Source organism: Bos mutus, chromosome 6 (assembly GCF_027580195.1).
Source record: "Bos mutus isolate GX-2022 chromosome 6, NWIPB_WYAK_1.1, whole genome shotgun sequence".
NCBI lineage: Eukaryota > Metazoa > Chordata > Mammalia > Artiodactyla > Bovidae > Bos > Bos mutus.
Window position 1 is genome coordinate 6,022,384 of NC_091622.1, and position 23,182 is coordinate 6,045,565.

Below are 23,182 nucleotides of genomic sequence, written 5' to 3' on the forward strand. Positions count from 1 at the left end.
TCCTGGAAGTGGTGCACAGGGTCATTCTTTTACTCAAATGAACATTTATTGAGCCCACATTAAATGGGCCATGGTTACAAGATGCCCCTCCTCTGGTACCATTGCCTCTGCTTTACTCTTTAGCCTCATCTGGGCACACCCTATGTCTCATTCGTCTTTTGCAATTATTTAGTCTCCTAGACATAGTAGTTGGAGCTTCCCTGGTGGCTCAGTGGTAAAGAATTCTCCTGCAGTGCAGGAGACACGGGTTTGATCCCTGTGTCAAGATCCCCTGGAAAAGGAAATGACAACCTGCTCCAATATTCTTGCTTGGACAACCCCATGGACAGAGGAGCATGGTGGGCAATAGTCCATGGGGTCACAAAGAGTCAGACGTGACTTAGTAACTAAACACACACACAGTAATAGGCTTGTTAGAAGCTCGGAATCCTCTCAGAAAATGGTGGGTAGCAGAGTGATGGTCACAGCTAACAGAGAATCTGCTTCATTTTAAACGAGCACTGAGACAGACTCTTTGCTCTCCTCAGAGGTGCTGGCTTTGTCTTATGTCGTCATGAGCTCCTGAGAATAAGCAACAGTGATATCTGCGTTCTTTTCACTCAGAGAGCTCTCTGTGTGAACTGAGTTGTAATCGACTGTGGCCTCAGTGGCGTCTTTCACAAAGCTGAGAGTGTTTGATTCCACATCAGTAGACAATTAGAAAGCGTGTCTGTTTTCCAGATACATGTCAGCAGTGGACTCTAGGTCAGTGCCTAACTCTAGGTCACCAGTTGATCTGAGGTCAGTGATCAGTTCTGGTTCTGGGGGTCACGCAGGGACAGTCACAGCCCCAGTGAACGAGAGAGAGAGGACCAGGGCCTTCTTGAGCATGGTTTGGTGCAGGGGGGTAGGAGCCTCCAGAAGGTGAAGAGGCGGTAGGCAGGTATCTGGCCTTCCTCAGCTAACCCAGGGAATCATCGTTTAAGAGCCAACTTGTATTGCATTAAGTAAATCAGATCTGTGTATGTGTGTTTCTGTGTTTTCAGGATCTAATGAACCGGGAGAAGAAAAACAAAATCCCAAGTATGCAAGTTGGATTCATAGATGCCATCTGCTTGCAACTGTATGAGGTATTTACTATGAAAACTACTAGACTTTTGACAGTGTTATGAAGTAAATTGAAGCAATGAACATCAGGCACATTTTTTTTTCCTTCTTACACAAGAAACTAGAAGTAAAATAATCAGGACATTTCTTTTACTAATGAACATGCTGTTTGTACTGAACAAGGAACACATTTTATATTTACTATTTCTCAAAAATGTCAATTCATTGATGTATATCTAGTGAGTACCTACTGCATGCTAGGCTCCAGCAAATTCATGTAGCGAATGCTGAGAAAAAGTATGTGCCAGTGCTACACTCAAAGGAAGTATATTCTGCATACTCTATGTTAGCATATTCTTTTTAAGACTAAATTTTGGCCTAAATAAGGAAAAACAGTTATCTAACTTCTTCTCATAGGATGACTTTACTACTGTTAAGAAAATTTTTATGAGGATTACAGGAAGGCAGCTAGGAAAATATTGCAGGTTCCCATTTTCATATACGTGTTAGTTTGGGTTTTTTAAATTATTCTCCCTAACATATCCAACTGACTAGTTTAGATGCTATGCCCCAAATACAGAAAGTAGATGCTGTCCTCGTCTTTATACATTTAAATAGGAAACTGTCTTTAAGTATTTGGGGAAAAAAACATTTATCATAGGAGGAATCATAGACTGCCAAGACCAGAAGAAAGGCTAGAAATTTTTTAATCCAGACATTTCACAGATTCAGTCATTGAATCTGTAAAACGTCCATCTTCCAGGGAGATGGAATGCTTGTCCCAACTAGGTAGGTAGTGGGAGAACTGTGTTTAGAGTTCAGTTCTCAGCCTGGGCCCAGGGTTCTAGCCATCAGATGAATTGAAGAAAGAAGCTGTGGCTGATGAGGAAAAAGGAGGGAGGGATAGGAGAGACAGCAGAAGAAAACAGGATGAAAGAACGCGTGTGAGGCCCCGGCACCACCTTCTGCCCTCCCTTCTCGGCAAGCTGGCTGTTTACTGCTGTGCAGAAGCCTTCCCAGCAGCGTCTCCAGCACCTCCCAACAGTCATCCTTTCTGTAACAAATGCCTTCCTTATGGACTGGATTAAGAGTTCCTCAGCTGCAGATACTAATGTCTCTCTCCATTTTTTCCCCATGCCCATAAATATAGTCAAATCACCCATTATAATGGTGATTATAATTTCATCCTTCTACATTTCCTATTCATTTTATTTTAATCTACAGTTAAATTCTATGTGATATAGACAGACATTTTTACTATTATTACAGAAGTTATAGGTTCTTATAGAAAAATCAGAATAATAGAGAAGCGAAAAGATAAAATCACTTATAATTCTACTACTGTTATTTTAGTGCATATTCTTTATGACATTTTCATATATTTTTCATTTAACAAAAATTGCTCTTTGCAATCCATAATAGAATGTACATCTTTCTGTTTCAAATGTGTTTTCTATGACAGCTTTAATGGCTGCAGAATAGTAACACAATATTTCTAACCCTGCTGTTGGGTATTTAAGGCAATGTTTGTCTATGACACAGACATCTACAGTGAATGTTCTTGTAAGCTAAATATTTATGGAACTATAGTTGGTAAATAATAATGCCATATAGAGTTTAATCTTTATTATAATCTTGGATAAAAATTTAATGTATATTGGATAAAATTATTTTATAGAAAATCACAAAAACTAAGCATCCCCCTATGAAGTCAACACTTAGAGAGAACCATCTGTAGTACATAAAAGCAAATGGATTCTTTCTCTACAGAGCCAATTCCACACAGATCTGTCTTCACTGCTTAATAATGTTATGTTGAAATGTGTGCATTTCCTCTCTGTCTCAGCATGTGTTGCCCGTCTGTATAGCTTAAGAGGAGTCATTCATAAATGATCTGTGATCACAGCTCTGTGAGAACCCCAGCAGTGGGTCTGCTTGGGAAGTGAGTGTGTGATGTGACCCTCTGGGACAAGCCTGGGGAGAGGGCTTATTTCCCGGTACCATCTAGTCACCGGCTTTCTTCCTCTCTCTTTAGGCCTTGACCCATGTGTCGGAGGACTGTTTCCCTTTGCTGGACGGCTGCAGAAAGAACAGGCAGAAATGGCAGGCTCTTGCAGAACAGCAGGAGAAGACACTGATCAATGGTGAAAGCAGCCAGACCAAGCGGAACTGAGAGACCTATTCATGCAGAGCTGAAGTTGACAGATGGTGTCTTCTGCAGTATGCCTAGTTTTGCTATATACTGTACAGATTTGGTTGTATACTTTGCCACTGCTGTATTTTTATTTTTGCACAATTTTTGACAGCGTAGCATGAAATGTTTTTAGAGGACTATTGCATATTTTCTGTACATTTGTTTTATGCCACTGAACTGAGATTATCAACGACACCCACTCTTAGCACGTGAATAAGAGCACTGTTTGTAATACTTTGTGTACTGCAAGGTACAAGTTGCATTCTTGCACAGAGGCTAATTTTGGTTTTTTTTTTTTTTTTTCTGGGGATTTTAAATAATTGGTTTTGTGTTTTCTGAATTATCAATCTTTCAAGAATGTTTAGAATCTTTTCTTTCTTAAAAATAGTCTAGGAGCAAACTGAATATATTCTGTGACATTTAAAACCTTCATAGAATAGAAAAAAGTGTTGACTTTTAAAGCTTGTTGGATTTTAAAAGGAATTGGCTATATTTTTCAACACTGTATTACCTTAACGAAAGAAAGTTAAAACTCTAAACAAATGGAAAGTACTATAAGGCAGTATTGTAAAGAAAAGGCATTACTTAATTAATTTGGTTTTTTTGTTGTTAGAGAATAGGCAAGAGAGAGGTTTCTTATTTCAGTGCAATACATCTCCCCAAAGGCTACCCATAAATGCTCACTTCGACCTAACAGACCTGGTAGAGAGCAGGAGGAGCCTGGGAAGAAGACCCAGCCCCTGAGTCTCGAGGGATGAGCCTGCTGCAGAAATGGAGCGGCCAGGACAGCCGTCAGGGAAGAGAACGCTCCACCAGAGGACACCCTGACAGTCAGGGGGTCACACACTGAGCTTCCTTTTCGTTCACCTCACGAGTCATCGTTGTAAGTCAACACTTTAAAACACAAGCGATCATGGGCACACAGGCCTGAAATGAGCTGTGACCACTCAGGATAAGAGGGTATGCACCCTAAACTGGCCCCTGAGCTCGTACTTGGTGGGATTTACTTCTCATAACTTTTAGTCCATTTAGAAAATGCTAATGTTTTCTTAGAACTTGAGCTCATTTAATTGTATTCCCATTGTACATATGTGCCCCTAAAGACACTGGTATTCCATATAAGAGAAGTAGATAACGAATTGAGAAACTGGTTCCGGAAAAGAAAATCTGCTCTAAACGTGCAGTAATGTTTGGACTTGGGGAAGAATAGGAAGACAGGCGTTTCACCTGTTCACGTCCCTCCACATCCCTGAAAAAAGTTTCTGAGTTTCTAGCACTGGTTTGGATAGGAAAGCTCTTGGGGATATGATAATGCAGCATTCTAAAAGAATTTTCACTAAAACATATTTTCCATTTATATATATTTTTTCCCTAAACATCCTAAAATTCAACATATAAGTTTTGAAAATTCTAAGTGTGTATATGTATCTTGACATTAATTTTATTCTTACTCTTCAGTAAAAAACAAAACAAAACATATTGTATTGCCATCATCTTGTAGTGGTAAGGGAGAGTCTAGAAGGCTATCAGTTGTTTAATGCAGTATGTATTACTGTTGTAACACTTGTAGCTTCAGCATGTTATTCTGTTTTTAAGTCATACACATGAGATCTGAGAGTTTGCCTCTTGGTGGCACTGGTGTGTAACTTACACAGACTGTCACTAACATAACATATCTTCATACCAGGATATGCCTATGCATGCATACACAATTCCTTAGTACCAAAAAATCGTTTGAAGAATAGCAGTCTTTTCAGTAACCTATCTTTTTACCATACACATTGTGATTTAACAGTTATGTGAAAATCTGTAATCAAATATTTCAGCAGTTTGTTCAGGGCCTCTCATGTATGTCATTACAACTTTTACATACACAGTAGACTATGTATAGAGAATTTGCATGTATGTCATTTTAACAAGTAATATGATATATTTAGAAATTCTTGGCGTACTTTTAGATAATGGCTTATTTTACCTTACTAGTTTAGAAACTGAAAGAAGTTGGGCAATGCCATACCTATTTTATCTTTGGGTATTTTAGTTCATACAGAAGAGTGCTACTTGAAGCCTGGTTAGTTGGTTCAAATACTTTTTAACTTTTAGGAAAATCATTCCATACATGGATTAATACCTGGTACATGGACACAAATTCTTATGTGAATATTTCCTTTCCAGTATCCTCTCAAGTTGGGGGAAAAAATGCATATATATATATATGTATTTTTTTTCTCTCACCCTACCCTATATTTATATTACCTGTAACTAGCAAGAAATTGTTCTAGATTAGTTTGCTGTTGTTCTAGCTGAGTAACATGATACTATTTCATTTCAATTTTCAGCCCCAGAAGTCCCCACTACTTTGCTAAGTTGTGAATGATGTCTGTAAGATTGCCTGCCCGGCCTTATACACTCACAAGAGTGGCCTTTGCCAGTCACTAACCCGTGTGAACTCGAGTTTCAGTGTCATAACTGCTGTGAGTGTGAACCAGTTGTGCCGCTGAAGGAGTTGTGTTTGGGCTAAGCCTTCCCTGCAAGGGGGATGTCGCAGAGGACATCTCCTGTGTCAGAGCTGGTGGGCCCTGGAGACCACTGTCGGAAAGGAGATGGCGGGCCCCAAAGCAAGGTGTCGAATCCCATATGTTATTTCCTATGTTGAGTTTCCAAGACTGGGGAGAAAAAAAAAAAGGTACATTTCTTTGGCTCCTAGTGCAGATCATTAGTTGTATGAGATTTAGAGCTCTCTCAGCACCTCGCCTCAAGGTGCAAACGCCACCGATCTCCTTACTACAAGTAACAGTTTCCTCCCACGGGAGTGTTGGAGATGAGAAAGTGTATGACAGCGTACTGGAAATAATGGGTTGCAAGAGGAAACGGGTCACAGATATATTCTCACCTAGCTGTGAAGTGCCTTTATTTTCAGCACAGAGCACAAATGTCAGACCAACTCCAATTTGATGTTCTGTTTCCCTGTGTTTTCCATCAGATTGTACTCCTAAAACTTTACAGGCCATCAGAAGAAATGCTGTTTGTTTTGTTTTACAAGCTTGATTTAAGATGGGATAGGAGGGAAGAGTATAATTGCTCTCCTCGCCTAGGAATAATTATAGTTAAAACAAGGTAGTATAACGCAGTGCTCAGCATCCGACATGCCTCGGTCCACCTTTTACTGAGTTCCTGCCACATGTCAGGTACTGCACTCCACAGTGGAGACCACGCAGCGACCTCATAAGAGACTCACCAGCTTCTGCTTCTGGCGATTTAATGTGAAAATATAGGGTACAGTTATCACTTTCACTTATATGTATTATACAGTTTTTCAAGGACCTTCTTTACCTGGAACTTATTAAGAATCCGTCAGTGAACATCCTGTCTTCCTATAAGTATGCATCACTTAGCCTGTTGATAGCTTAAAGAACACCTTATGTTAAGTATGGAGTCATATATTCCACCGTATAGATTATTTTTCCATATGCTAGCCAGGTAGAGATTACTCAAGAGTTCTCTCAGACTGTTAAACCGCACACGGTTTTGGACCCCTTCTGCTCCACCGCAGGGAGCGAGGAAGAAAGTATTAAAGCTCACTTTGCCCTTCCCATATGCTTCTCAAAAGCCTATGTAAACATGTCTTCATGAATGTTGTTGAAAGCCATGTAAATAGTTAAAAACATAAATTTCTAATACAGTTTAAGGGAAGAAAAAGCTTATGAATCATCACTAGCCACTTAATATCTATTTCTTATACCTTTTCAATACATTTGAACAAATATATAGTTTCTAGCACTATTTTTATACTAGAATAAACAGTTATTACTATGTATATTATGTTTAGCATTTAAGTCATTTTAAATAATTGTGAATGTTGGTTTCTTGTCTTTCCTCTCCCCACCATGAAAACCATTTCATATGACTTTGACAAAATCACTTTAAAAGAACACTTACCCACCTATGATGCCAATGATCAGGGTGGTTTTTCCATTGTGCAGACTCATCACTTGTCAGCTGTTTCCTCATTTTGCCATGCTGTGTAAAAATAAAAAAAAGAATTAACAAGTAAGTATGAGCACTGTGTCATTCTTACAGGACTTTGAATTTTAGGTGAGAAGAATGGGCCCAAGAGTTTGAGTGACTTTAATCCAGCTAACCTGTGGTCCTATTAGCTGGGTGGGGGCGGGGGGGTGGGCGGATGTGGTTTAATAAACTCCTCTGTTCAGCCTAGACACCTGAGTAAAATAATCTTTTTGTTAATATCCTTTGATACCAGGTGGAGGGCAACATTTTCCACACACCTCAGCACTTCAAGTCTCTAACAACAGAGAGAATAACTGTTAGCATCCTCAGGTTGCATGAGGAGCTAAGGCTTAGGAATTAAAGACTTGCCAAATGGCATGAGTTGGATGTGAGCCCAGATCTGTCTAGTTTGAAAGCAGGTATTTGTTCCACTTAGTTCTCTCCTTGAATTTTAACTGTAAAAGGTCCCGAATCCACTCTTAGTGGATCAAATGGGTTATCTAGAAGCACGAGATACAAGATGTCCTGCAGATGTGGCTTTATTTGGGGCTTCAGAGTTAATACTCCTTTGGTTCATCTGGTAATAGCTAATGCTATGCCATCACAGAATCCCAGGTACCACTGTGCTTCAGCGCTGCTAGTCTAGAGGCATGGAGGTATAATTAAAGGCAATACTTCTGATTCGTTATTCAGTTTTGCCACTAGACAAGCCCTCTCACGTTGAGCACAGAGTATCCAGTCTATGCCTAATTCACAAAGCTAAAGACAAAAATAAAATGAAAGCTCATGTAAAACAGTATTGTAGATCTTCTAACCACTAGCTAGCACCATAATTTCAGTTGTATTTAAAGAAGTAATCTTAACTGGGTACAATGAATAAACTGCTTTTAAAAATATTTTTACCAGCTAAAGAAAAACAGGGCTTCCCTGATAGCTCAGTTGGTGAAGAATCCGCCTGCAATGCTGTGGACCCTGGTTTGATTCCTGGGTCAGGAAGATCCGCTGAAGGGATTGGCTACCCACTCCAGTATTCTTGGGGTTCCCTGTGGCTCAGCTGGTAAAGAATCCACCTGCAATGTGGGAGACCTGGATTGATCCTGGGTTGGGAAGATCCCCTGGAGAAGGGAAAGGCTACCCACTCCAATATTCTGGCCTGGAGAATTCCATGGACTGTACATGGGGTCACAAAGAGTTCGACACGACTGGGGTGACTTTCACTTTCAAAGAAAAACAAATGGAAAAAAAAATCAATAAAGAATTAAGATTTGCTTACTTCTGTCCAGTGATCATTTGATTAAGATTTTCTGCAAACAATAATTGATCATCTGAAGTCTCTCTAATTGATACTCATTAGTCTATCCACAGCGACATCATTCCTTCTTGTATAAAATCCACATTTTTGCTATTAGCTGTGCTGCCTTCTCAGCAAACAGGGATATAGTTGATATATATATATATATATAAAAATATATATGCAAATATCAGTGTGTAATTTTCTGCATTTAAGGCATATAAAAAAATTAACAGAAACACCTTGAATTTGCAGAGAATATTTTCTGATTTTAAGTTACATTCAGCCTTGTCAGGAGAGAAACTATGTTTCTAACCACATTTTTTTTTTTTTTCAAAATAAAAATCCACAGGAATTATGAATGGAATCAAAATAATAATTACTTGAATCAAAAGAAATCTAAAAGGCATGCCTGTCTCATTTTTAAAGGTATGTATGCAGGCATGTGTGTGTGTAAATATTCAGGAACTAAGTTGACTCTCAATCGTCTAACAGCAATCCCAATGCTATGTTTTAGGCTTCATCTTTATCTGAATTTAAGGTACAAGAGCACATGGCTAAGGGCAGGAAGTGGAAGGAATGAACTATCACATGAACTACCACAACAGCTTTAAACTTTAATATCCCCTATATTAAATACTTTTAGAGCCACGTTTCATGTCATATCACTGTTTCCCTTACCCAACAGGAGCATTTTCTAGGCTTTATACAACATCAATCCAGAATATTGCTGTAAGTCACGAGCTTCCCCCTTCACCAACCAGCTCTCTGAAAGGTAGGGATTCTCTGATCGTGCTGATATGCCTTGACAGGGAGGAAAAGCATTAAACATGCTCAATGGCGACCTTGGCTACAGCTGCTCTCTCTCCAGAAGAGCTAACAGAAGTATTTACTAAGGGTGCTCTACCAAGTCTATCAGAATAAGTAATGGACTTCTTGGGGGAGTGTATGAAGGCAGGGCCGTGTCCCATCATCATGTCCTGTCCTTCTTCAACCTCTGTTTCTCTTCTTCTACTCTGGCTCCATGCATAAGGCCTTCAAGCACACTTGATTCTCCCGGCCCTAAAGAACAGCTGCCTGGATCACACAGCCCTCCCACCAACATCTCTTGCATTCTGTTTCTGTTAATACTTTGAAGGTACCCAACAGTGAAAGAACAAATTTTCATCCAATTCCCTTTGACGTACAATCGGATCTTATAAAGAAAGGATAAGGTAATTCTAGTGAAGGGCAACAGAAAGATCAATACAGCACTTTTAGAAATTCTCAGACAAGAGCTAAATTTTAAGATGGAAAAATAAACTGAATAGAACAATTTCGGGAAAGAATATTTGTTTTCTATTGTGAACAGGAAGTCACCAGGCTTTCACTAATAAACTGATAACCACTGGTGGAGTTACTCTCATTGGGATTTTCACCATTTTGCTAGGAGCCAAGGGAAATTCATAAAAGGCTAGCTAGAGGTCAGTGATCTCATGGAGAAGATAAGACTTACATTTAAAAATAACAATGCCCAAAAAAAGTCAACAGAAGATGTTGATTCATTTCTAAATACTTGATTCTTTCCTAAGTATCAGGCTCAGGTAAACTAATACACATTGTCTCACAAAGCATCTAGTCCAGCAGAAGCTACACAGGAGGGCAAATAGTCTGCATCAAGTGTGGGAGTGGAGGGTTCACAGATGGCTTCCTGAAGTGTGTGACAACTGGCTTAGCCAAGTGTAAAGGAGGAAGAGTATTCCAGGCTGAAGGAACGTGTGAAGACCTAGAAGCAGCAAACGTGAGAACCCGAAAGGCTTCCCACAATTTTACTTAATTTGTATAAAATTTATACTTTTAAATGATGAGGGTTACAAACATACTTATAAAGTATAAATATTATGAATACTTATAAATGTGTAAAATAAAGCAAATGTGCTTTACTTTTAAATTGAAGTATAGTTGATCTGGGGCTTCCCTGGTGGCTCAGGCGGTAAAGAATTGCAGGGAGCGAGCTCCGCCCATGGCAAAAGTCATGAGGAAGGAGGCTTGGCATATGCAAAGGCGGGATCAAGCCTCAGGAGTCTCCCTGGAAATTCTCGAGCATCTACCCCCAAAACCAGAGTCTGCCTACTTTATGCTTTGTGCTTTCACCTACACCTCTGACTTTACAGGGGGCTGTCCCCCACTACCTCTCTCTGAAAAAAGAGTTAGCTTACAACTCCAGTTAATAATTCCTGGGTGTGATAGTGTTTAACCTACAAACTCCTTTGGAAATCCTCTAGCCTGCCTGAATAGGTTTTTCCGGCCACATGTGATTGCTCAGAGCCTCCCAACTGTGAGAGGCATGAGATGTTCTAAACTGTCTAAACACAGATTCTTTTGAGCAGTTAAAAGATTGATTAGAAATTGTATTGGTGAAGGGTTTTTCACTTATTGGGCCTTGTTCACTGAAACCTGGTCTCCCCATGTCGCTCTCTCTCCCAAATTCTGGCTGAGTCTCCATCTGGAGTGCAGAACCTGCCATGCTTACTAATTATGCCTGGGCTTCTAAGATCCGACCGGGAGGCCTCAGTGTCTCCTCTCCTTCGGGAGAACGGAAGGATGCCTACGGCCTACGTAAGTGGTGCAAACTTCTTGTCTTGAAGTTTTACTGGTCTCCCGTGTAAACCAAGCTACTCAGCCTCTTTTCTCCACTGAATTTTCCTACTGAGCTATCCTCATCCTATTACTCTTTATATCTTTGATAAAATATTTAAATAAATAGGTCGCCGACGCCGTCCCCGCTTCGAATACCCTGGATCAGCCGGGGCTGGTCCCCGGCAAAGAATCTGCCTGAAATGCAGGAGACCAGGGTTTGATCCCTGGGTTGAGAAGATCCCCTGGAGAAGGGAATGGCAACACACTCCAGGATTCTTGCCTGGAGAATCTCATGGACAGAGAAGCCTGGTGGGCTACAGTCTATGGGGTCACAAAGAGTCAGACTAATATACACACATAGCTGATTTACAATATTATGTCAGTGTCAGGTATACAATATGATGATTCAATATTTTTATAGATTATATATTCCAGCAAAATGTTCTTTAAATGTATACTTGAGTACTTAAGAAAATATAAGAGAAATCTCTAGAGGCCAAAGAAAGGCTAATCAAAAATCCAGTGTAAGTGTGTGAGCTGATACTATGTCAGGCCCAGGAATACCTGCAGATCTGTATCATGAGGGGGTTTTAAATCAGACCTGGAAACATGGTCTTGAGAGTCAGGGGAGCACCTGGGAAATGGCCCTCCAAGAAAGACTGAGCACTCTGAAGAGCTGTGCTCTCAACATGTAGAAAGTGGGGGGAAATTCAGAGACACAGGACAACTAAAGGAAGCCTGCCTGTCTTAATCTGAGCTCTGGTTAAAAAATAATAACATAGAGTCCATCTTCACATTAACCCAGATTTGGGATTTGAAGCTGATGCAGGACTATCCAAGTCAAATAACAAGCAAGAAGTCTCAGGCAGGTAATATCTGTGAACAACTGTTGAAAGCAAAGGCAAAATGTCTTTGGATGAACACATCCTCAAACAGGCCCATGAAATTTCCACACAATTTATACCCCTAAAGACAAACTCATAATTGCAATATACATGAGGAAACAGTAATTCACACCATACAAAGTCAGAAGCCATAAAACTGTAGGATCAGATCCTCAAAAAATTCAGGCAACAGAACCCCTAAACAGAGGCTGCAGGGAGGCATCACTGGCTCCTCGCTCTTGTGCTTCTAAATGCAAGGAACACCCTTCAGGTGACACTTGTAGCCTCCTGTTGCAGCATTCACCCAAACAAGCGGTTCCTGAACTTGAACACTACCACTATGGATTGATTTTTACATGGTAATAAACTAGGTAAATATCTCTTCTCAATTTCCTAAATTTTCATTGAAAAAAAAATCTGTTAGCTTCCTATTGCTGGTGCAGCAAATTACTACCACAAATGGACTGACTTAACACAAATTTATTAGCTTACTGTTCAGGTGATCTAAAGTCTAAAATGTGTCGGCAAGGCTACATTCCATCCAGAGGCCACTTCCTGGCCTTCCTGAGCTCTCAGAGGCTCCCAGCACTGATGAGTTCATGGCCTCTTTCTCCATCTTCAGAGCCAACAGCATAACATCTGCAAAGCTCCCCACTCAGTCACACACCACACACTTCCCCCTACCTATCCCTGCTTCCATCCTCACGGTTTCTTCTCTAACACTCCTGTCACCCTCTTAAGGATCTGTATGATCATGTGGCCCATCCAAATAATCCAGGATGAACTTCCTTTTTCAAATGCTTAACAACCACTTCTGCAAAGCCACATAAAGGGACATGTTCACAGATTCCAGGGGTTAGGATGTGGACATGTTTGGGGGCCATTATTCTGTCTCACACAGCCACTTTCACATGGGCTCTTGAATACGTTTTTGGTGTGCTCTTTTAATAAGACTGTTCTTTAGGAAAGTTTTGGGTTGGAAAAGGATTGGCCAAGAAAGTGGTACAGTGGAGTAGAAAGACCCTAAGGTCGCCTATCACGAGCACACCAAAATCACAGCTAAAGCGCTATCATCTATGAAAAAGATAGCTCCTACCAGAAAAGCTCCTCTACAACTAAAGACAAAAAGAAAGAACCACAGCAAGGCGGGTAGGAGAAGTGGACTCACAATCTATGACCAAGTCCCTTATCCCCAGGTGGGCAACCCACAAACAAGAATAAATATAGGGCTGTCCCAGAGGAGTGAGTTCTTAGCCCCACTTTGGGCTCACCAACCCTAGGATCCTGCACTGGAAAGATGAGATTCTAGAGAATCTAGCATTGAAGGCCAGTGGGACTTAATTTCAAGAGCCCCACAGGATGGGGGCGGGGCGGGGTGGGGGGAGGCGAGAGGAATTGAGACATCATTCGTACAGGGTGCACATAAAATTTTACACCAGGACCCAAGATAAAAGCAGGAATTTAATGGGATCCAGGGCTAGACCTCCTTGCTCGTCTTGGAAAGTCTCTGGACAGGTAGGGGTGGCTGAGGCTCACCATGGGGACATAGACCCTGGCAGCAGTCATACCAGAGAGGTTCCCTCTATCACATGGACATGCCTACTGGTGGCCACCATTTGGGGACCCTCCTTCTAGCTCATTAGTACCCAAACCTGGGCTTATCCAACAGCCTTTAGGCACCAGCACTTGGATGCCTCAGGTCAAACAACCAAACAGGGTGGAAGCACAGACCCATCCATCAAGCAAACAGGTTTCCTAAAGACTTCCTGAGACCACAGCCATCTCTTGACACTCCCCTAGACATGGCCCTGTCCCCCAGAAGCTGCTGCCAAGACCCAGCTCCACCCACCAGTGGGCAAGCCCAATCCTGCCCTCCAGAAGCCTGTACTGGCTTCTAGACCAGCCTCAAACATCAGTGGGTAGACACCAGACACAAGAAAACCGTGCTCACACAGCCCACCCACAACGGGCCAGAGGCTTCCTGGGACAGCAGGCCAGCACCAGCTTCTCCACAGCCTCATACCCAATGTGTCAGGAGGCTGTCCCCCCCGCACCACCAGTGATCTGACCCCTGCCCTGGGATCCCTGGACCCGAGAGCCCAGACTTCAGAACCCAGTTATGCCAGTAATTTGTCACCAACCCCTGGAGTATTCTGGACCCAGATCCTGCTACTAGTGAGCCACCACTGGGAGCTGGCATTATCCACCCGTGGGATGGCACCAACCCTGGAGTATTCTGGACCCAGATCCTGCTACTAGTGAGCCACCACTGGGAGCTGGCATTATCCACCTGTGGGATGGCACCAACCCTGGAGTATTCTGGACCCAGATCCTGCTACTAGGAGCCACCACTAGCCCTAGGGCCTCCTAGAGTTCTGTAGCCTGCAGTCTGGAGACCAGGCCACACTAACCAACAGTCAGGAGAATCCACGTGGGGCAGGGCCTGACAACCAACCAGGCTAGGGGCCTGAGAAAACTACGATACCACCCACGTAGTCAGCCCCATCACAGTAGGACTCACAGCTCTTTTACAGAGAACCCCTAAAGCATACAGCTTGTGTGGTGAGAGGGGAGTGTGCTGTGGTGAGGCACAGATATCTACAGAGGGACACTTCTCCAAGGTCAACAGACATAACTCACCTACCACGTGCATAAAAATACAAAAAGCACTTAGAAAAATATGAGGCAGAAGAGGACCATGTTCCAGATGAACTAACAAGAATAAAACCCCAGAAGAACTAAGTGAAGTCCAGATAGACAATCTACCCAAGAAAGAGTTTAGGTGTAAAGGTGATCAAAGAACTCAGGAGAAGGATGGAGGCAGAGCAAGAAGTTATAAGTTTTTAACAGAGCTACAGAATATAAAGAACAACCAAACAGAGGTGAAGAATACAATAACAGAAATGAAAAATACACTAGAAGGAAATCAGTGAAGAAAGTCTATATATATATATATAGACTACTATAGATGAAGGTGAAAGAGGAGAGTGAAAAAGTTGGCTTAAAGCTCAACATTCAGAAAACGAAGATCATGGCATCTGGTCCCATCATTTCATGGGAAATAGATGGGGAAACAGTGGAAACAGTGTCAGACTTTATTTTTCTGGGCTTCAAAATCACCTCAGATGGTGACTGCAGCCATGAAATTAAAAGACGCTTACTCCTTGGAAGGAAAGTTATGACCAACCTAGATAGCATATTGAAAAGCAGAGACATTACTTTGCCAACAAAGGTTCGTCTAGTCAAGGCTATGGTTTTTCCTGGGGTCATGTATGGATGTGAGAGTTGGACTGTGAAGAAGGCTGAGCACCGAAGAATTGATGCTTTTGAACTGTGGTGTTGGAAAAGACTCTTGAGAGTCCCTTGGACTGCAAGGAGATCCAGCCAGTCCATTTTGAAGGAGATCAGCCCTGGGATTTCTTTGGAAGGAATGATACTAAAGCTGAAACTCCAGTACTTTGGCCACATCACGCGAAGAGTTGACTCATTGGAAAAGACTCTGATGCTGGGAGGGACTGGGGGCAAGAGGAGAAGGGGATGACAGAGGATGAGATGGCTGGATGGCATCACTGACTCGATGGACATGAGTCTGAGTGAACTCCGGGAGTTGGTGATGGACAGGGAGGCCTGGCATGCTACGATTCATGGGGTCGCAAAGAGTTGGACACGACTGAGCGACTGATCTGATCTGATAGATGACTATCTTCAGTGTTATTTTAGATTCCTTCTTTTTGTGTATATATGTGTATGTATATATATATATATATATATATATAAATGTTTACTTTTGTGTTTACCATGAAATTTTTGTATATATACAGACTACTATACAAAAGCTGCTATACAAAAGCTTCATGGCAAAAACATATCAAACATCTATAATATATATACACACAAAAAGAAGAAGGAATCCAAAATAAATGATACTCATCAAATCACAAGAGGGAATAAAAAGGGGGAAAATACCTACGAAAACAACTCTAAAACAATTAACAAAATGGCAATAATAACATACATATTGATAATCACTTTAAATGTAAATGATCCAAATGCTCCAACTAAAAGCCACTGACTGCCTGCTGCTAAGTCACTTCAGTCGTGTCCGACTCTGTGTGACCCCATAGATGGCAGCCCACCAGGCTCTCCGTCCCTGGGATTCTCCAGGCAAAAACACTGGAGTGGGTTGCCATTTCCTTCTCTAATGCATGAAAGCGAAAAGTGAAAATGAAGTCACTCAGTCGTGTCCGACCCTCAGCCACCCCATGGGCTGCAGCCTTCCAGGCTCCTCCGTCCATGGGATTTTCCAGGCAACAGTAGTGGAGTAGGGTGCCATTGCCTTCTCCGACAGACTGCCTAAACAGACAGTCTTGTTTTTGTGTCTACAAGACATGTTGCCTACAAGAGACTCCCTTCAGATCTAGAGATATACACAGACTGCAAGTGAGGGAATAGAAAAAGGTATTACATGCAAACAGAAACCAACAGAAAACCAGAGTAGCTATACTTACATAAAACAAAATATACTTCAAATAAATACTGTTACAAGATAACAAAGAAGCACTGTACATAATGATCAAGGAATCAGTCCAAGAAGATACAATTGTAAATTCATGTGCACTCAAGAAAGGAGCACCTAAATAACTAAAGAAAATATTAATGGACATAAAGGAGAAATTGACAGTAACACAATAATAGAAAATGAAAGTGAAGTTGCTCAGTCGGGTCCGACTCTTTGCGATCCCATGGACTGCAGCCCCCCAGGTTCCTCTGTCTGTGGGATTTTCCAGGCAAGAATACTGCAGTGGGCTGCCATTTCCTTCTCCAGGAGATCTTCCTGACCCAGGGACTGAACCTGAGTCTCCCGCATTGTAGGCAGATGCTTTACTGTCTAAGCCACCAGTACAGTCCTATGTATATGTGTGTGTGCTATGCCAGATAAAGCATACCCTTTAAGTCAGTAATTCTGGTAATGTTTCCAAAGAATATATATAGATCGATAGATAACTCAGCCATACAAATATGACATTTTACCATGTGCAATAACATGGATGAACCTGGAGGGTGTCATGCTTAGTGAAATAGGTCTGGTAGAGAAAGACAAATACTGAATGCTATCACTTACATGTGGAATCTAAGAACATACGATAATAGTAGGGGACATTAACACTCCATGTATATCAACGGACAGATCATCCAGACAGGAAAGCAATATGGAAACACAGACCTTAAAACGCACACTATGAACTTAAAAGACACCCAACGAACCTAACTGATTTATAGAGAGCATTCCACCTGAAAGCAACTGAATAGACACTCTTCAAGTGCACATGGAAATTCCCCAGCACAGATCACTAGCTGGGCTATAAAAGAAGCCTCAGTAAAACCGAGGAAAACTGAAATCATATCAAGCATTTTTTTTTGTCTGTTCACAACACTATGAGACTAGAAATCAATTACAAGAAAAAAAAAAAAAAAAAACCCCACAAACACATAGATACTAAACAATATGTCCCTAAGCAAACAATGGTCACTGAAGAAAGCACAAAGGAAATTAAAAATACCTACAGACAAGTGGAAATGAAAACTCAACAGTCCAAAACCAATGGATGCAGCAAAAGCAGTTCTAAGAGGGAAGTTTATAGTGATAAACGCTTACGTCACCAAACACAAAAACTATCAAATGAACAACGTAAAATAGAGAAAAAAGAACAAGCAAAACCCAAAGTTGGTAGAAGGAAAGAAATCATAAAGATCAAAACAGAAATAAGTGAGACACAGGCTAAAGAAAAAACAATAGAAAAGATGACTGACACCAAATCCTGGTTCTTTAAAAAGATATTAAAAAAAGAAAATGACTCCTCAGAGAGAGGGGCCAGATCAATAAAATCAGAAAGGAAGAAGAAGTTAAACTGACACCACAAAAATACAAAGGCTCCCAAGGTATATGAGCAAATATATGCCAAGAAGATTTACAACCTAGAAAAAAGGGACTATTCTTTTCTAAAAAAAAAAAAAATTCTTAGGTACAATCTCCTAAGACTGAACCAGGAAGAAAAAAAATATGAAGATACCAATTCAGTTCTGTACAGTCGCTCAGTCGTGTCCAACTCTTTGTGACCCCACGGACTGCAGCATGCTAGGCCTCCCTGAGAGACAAATTATCCATACTGAAATTGAATCTGTAATTTAGAAACTCTCCACGAACAAAATTCCAGGACTAGATGTCTTCACAGGAGAATTCTACTGAACACGTGGTGAAGAGTTAACACCCACATGGGATTAACATATACACCCTACTGGATTTAAAATAAGTAACCAACAAAGATCTGCTGTATAGCACAGAGAACTATACTCAACACTTTGTAATAACCTGTAAGAGAAAAGAATCTGAAATAAATAGATGTATGTATGTGCAGAACTGAATCACTTTGCTGTACACCTGAAACTAACACAATAGTGTAAATCAATTATATTCCAATTTTTAAAAGTTGGGGGAAAAAACCCAAAACACCCAGAATGGTTCTGGCACAGAAAAGACACACAGATCAATGGGACAGAAGAGAGAGCCCAGAAATAATGGGCTATTAATCTACAACAAACAAGCCAAGAACATACAATGGAGAGAAGACTGTCCCTCCAGTAAGTGGTGCCGGGAACACTGGACAGCCACACGTAGAATAATGAAGTCAGAACATTCTCTAATACCAGATACAAAAACAAACTCAAAATGAATTAAAGAACTAAATGTACGACTGGATGCTATAAAACTACGAGAGGAAAACATAAGCAGAATACTCTTTGACATAAATCGCAGCAATAGTTTTTTTATATCTATCTCCCAGAGTAAAGGAAATCAAAGCAAAAATGAACAAATGGGACTTAATTAAACTTAAAAGCTTTGGTACAACAAAGGAAAGCATTGAGAAAATGAAAAGACAACCTACTGAATGGGAAAAAGCATTTGCAAATGATATGATCAATAAGGGATCAATACCCGACATATATAAACAGCTCATACAACTCAACATAAAAAAAAAAGGCAAACAATCCAATTAAAAAATGGGCATAAGACCTAAACAGACATTTTTTGAAAGATGAAATGCAGATGGTCAAAAGGCACATGAAAAGATGCTCAACATCACTAATCATGAGGGAAATGTAAATCAAACCCACAATGAGATATCACTTCACACCTGTCAGAACGGCTAACTTCAAAAAGAACAGAAATGACACGCTGGCAAGGATATGGAGAGAAGAAAAGCCTTGTGTACTGTTGTACTCCAAAACAGTATGGAGGCTTCTCAAAAAGCTAAAAATAGAGCACCATATGACCCAGCAATTCCACTCCTGGGTATTTATCCAAAATAATAATAATAATTTAAAAAGATACACACACTGCAATAGTAGCATTCATAGTTCACAGGAGCATTATTTATAATTACCAAGATATGGAAGCAATCTGTCCATAAACAGATCAACTGATAAAGGTGGTATATATGGTATATATTTTATATACACACCCACACACATAGATAAATAGATATAATGGAATCTGGGGCCCTGGTGGTTCAGTTGGTAAAGAACCTGCCTGCCAATGTAGGAGACACAAGAGACGTGGGTTGAATCCCAGGATCAGGAAGATCCCCTGAAGAAGGAAATGGCGACCCACTCCAGTATTCTTGTCTAGAAAATTCCATGGACAGAGGAGCCTGGCAGGCTATAGGCCATGGGGTCACGAAGAGTTGGACACAACTGAGCCCGTGCATGCATGCGTGCGCATGCCGGGAGCCAGCATATTGCATATTGAGTGCAGCACTTTCACAGAATAATCTTTCAGGATCTGGAATAGCTCAACTGGAAATCTATCACTGCCAGGAGCCAGTGTGAGGAACTCTGCCCGTGGCAAAGGTCATGAGGAAGGAGGCTCGGCATACGCAAAGGTAGGATCGAGCCTCAGGAGTCCCCCTGGAAATTCTCGAGCATCTACCCCCAAAACCAGAGTCTGCCTACTTTCTGCTTTGTGCTCTCACCTACACCTCTGACTTTATGGGGGGGCTGTCCCCCACTACCTCTCTCTGAAAAAAGAGTTAACTTATAGCTCCAGTTAATAAAGTTCCTGGGTGTGATAGTGTTTCAACCTACAAACTCCTTTGGAAGTCCTCTAGCCTGCCTGAATAGGTTTTTCCGGCCACATGTGATTGCTCAGAGCCTCCCAACTGTGAGAGGCATGAGATGTTCTAAACTGTCTAAATACAGAGCAGTTAAAAGATTGATTAGAAATTGTATTGGTGAAGGGTTTTTCACTTGTTGGGCCAATGTTTGCTGCTAAGTCTCCATATCCCTTACCTGCTGTGTCCCTGGCAGTGTATTGATTAATATAATTGGTCTAAGTAGTAGCTTTAATGTTTGTAACCTTGGACCCTTGAGTTAATTCTTTTTTGTTGTAGCCCACCACACCTTTGCCCTATAGGAATGCAACTTTAATGCTTTTGGAGGGTGGCGCCTGACTAATCACCTTTACAGAAAAATAAGTTTTCTGAAGAAAGGGTCTTAAAATGTTAACAGGCCTCCAGGCCAGAAGATGATGCAAATCACCTCAACTTTTGCATATGATAAGTTTGCAGGAAGAAAGCCTGGCTTGCTGCATGACTCTACCCCTTCCCCCATTATCCTCTATGCATAACTTAAGGTATAAAAACTACTTTGGAAAATAAAGTGCGGGCCTTGTTCACCGAAACTTGGTCTCCCCATGTCGTTCTTTCTCTCACCTTCTGGCTGAATTATTTCAGCCTCTTTTCTCCACTGAATTTCCTCACTGAGCTATCCTTATTTAACCACTCTTTATATCTTTAATTAACGCTTAATTGATGTATTGTTTCCTGATGATCGCCGATGCCGTCTCTCCTTCGAATACCCAGGATCAGCCAGGGCTGGACCCCGGCACGCGCATACACATACACACTGGAATATTACTCAGCTATAAAAAAAGAATGAAATTTTGCCATTTGCAGCAACATGGATGGACTTCCCTGGTGGCTCAGACGGTTAAGTGTCTGTCTACAATGTGAGAGACCTGGGTTCAATCCCTGGGTTGGGAAGATTCCTGGAGAAGGAAATGGCAACCCACTCTAATACTTCTTGCCTTAAAAATCCCATGGATGGATGAGCTTGGTGCAGGCTATTATCCATGGGGTCGCAAAGAGTCGGGCACGACTGAGCGACTTCACTCTTTTCTTTCTTTCTTTGGATGGACTTGAAGGGCATTATGCTAAGTGAAATAAGTCAGACAGAGTAAGACATACTATATGCTATCACTTTTATGTAGAATCTAAAAAATACAACAAACTAGTGAATTTAACAAAAAAGACACCTACAGATAAAAAGAAGAAACCAGTGGTTACTGGCAGGAAGGGGGAGAGAGGTGGGGTGGTGGAGTATGAGGTACAACTTATAAGGTATAAAAGAAGCCACAAGAACTCAATGTAAGACTGGATACTATACCGAGCTAGCAGAGGAAAACACAAACAGAACACTCTTTGACATAAACCGCAGTAATAACTTTTGTGCAACACAGGAATAATAACTACAAATGGAACATAAACTTTGAAAACTGTGAATCATCCATCAGTTCAATTCAGTTCAGTTCACTCGCTCAGTCCTGTCCTTCTCTCTGCGACTCCATGAATCGCAGCACGCCAGGCCTCCCTGTCTGTCGTCAACTCCCAGAGTTCACTCAGACTCACGTCCATCGAGTCAGTGATGCCATCCAGCCATCTCATCCTCTGTCATCCCCTTCTCCTCCTGCCCCCAATCCCTCCCAGCATCAGAGTCTTTTCCAATGAGCCAAATCTTCGCATGAGGTGGCCAAAGTACTGGAGTTTCAGCTTTAGCATCATTCCCTCCAAAGAAATCCCAGGGCTGATCTCCTTCAGAATGGACTGGTTGGATCTCCTTATAGTCCAAGGGATTCTCAAGAGTCTTCTCCAACACCACAGTTTAAAAGTATCAATTCTTCGGTGCTCAGCTTTCTTCACAGTCCAACTCACACATCCATACATGACCACTGGAAAAACCATAACCTTGACTAGCTGGACTTTTGTTGGTAAAGTAATGTCTCTGCTTTTCAATATGCTATCTAAGTTGGTTGTAACTTTTCTTCCAAGGAGTAAGCGTCTTTCAATTTCATGGCTGCAGTCACCATCTGCAGTGATTTTCGAGCCCCAAAAAATAAAGTCTGACACTGTTTCCACTGTTTCCCCATCTATTTCCCATGAAGTGATGGGACCACATGCCATGATCTTCATTTTCTGAATGTTGAGCTTTAAACCAATTTTTTCACTCTCCTCTTTCACTTTCATCAAGAGGCTTTTTAGTTCCTCTTCACTTTCTGCCATAAGTGTGGTGTCATCTGCATATCTGCGGTTATTGATATTTCTCCCAGCAATCTTGATTCCAGCTTGTGCTTCATCCAGCCTAGCGTTTCTCATGATGTACTCTGCATATAAGTTAAATACGCAGGGTGACAGACAATATACAGCTTTGACGTACTCCTTTTCCTATTTGGAACCAGTCTGTTGTTCCATGACCAGTTCTAACTTGCTTCCTGACCTGCATATAGGTTTCTCAAGAGGCAGGTCAGGTGGTCTGGTATTCCCATCTCTTTCAGAATTTCCCACAGTTTATTGTGATCCACACAGTCAAAGGCTTTGGCATAGTCAATAAAGCAGAAATAGATGTTTTTCTGGAACTTTCTTGCTTTTTCCATGATCCAGCAGATGTTGGCAATTTGATCTCTGGTTCCTCTGCTTTTTCTAAAACCAGCTTGAACATCTGGAAGTTCACAGTTCACGTATTGCTGAAGCCTGGCTTGGAGAATTTTGAGCATTACTTTACTAGTGTGTGAGATGAATCATCTATACATACATCTAATGTTATACATCTGTAATTTATATAATATTATACAGCAACTATATGTCAACAAAACATACACACACACACAAAGGAAATAGAGTTTTGGGTTCATGACAAAACTGAAAACAAAGTACAGAGTCCCCAGATACCCCATACCTGCACAGGCACAGTCCCCCACTATCAACATTC

The 23,182-nt window shown here is 41.2% G+C and overlaps 1 protein-coding gene across 3 annotated transcripts in view; it reads left to right on the forward strand.

Moving 5' to 3' along the window:
- Nucleotides 1–7,334, forward strand: part of PDE5A (phosphodiesterase 5A) — a 151,686-nt gene extending 144,352 nt beyond the window's left edge. For all 3 annotated transcript variants that reach the window (XM_070371936.1, XM_070371938.1, XM_070371937.1), the window contains exons 20-21: nt 1,026–1,109; nt 3,122–7,334. In XM_070371936.1, coding sequence (XP_070228037.1) covers nt 1,026–1,109; nt 3,122–3,259 — 222 coding nt within the window. In that variant the 3' untranslated portion in view covers nt 3,260–7,334. The remainder of the gene's footprint in view (nt 1–1,025; nt 1,110–3,121) is intronic.
- The last annotated feature ends 15,848 nt before the right edge of the window (nt 7,335–23,182 follow it).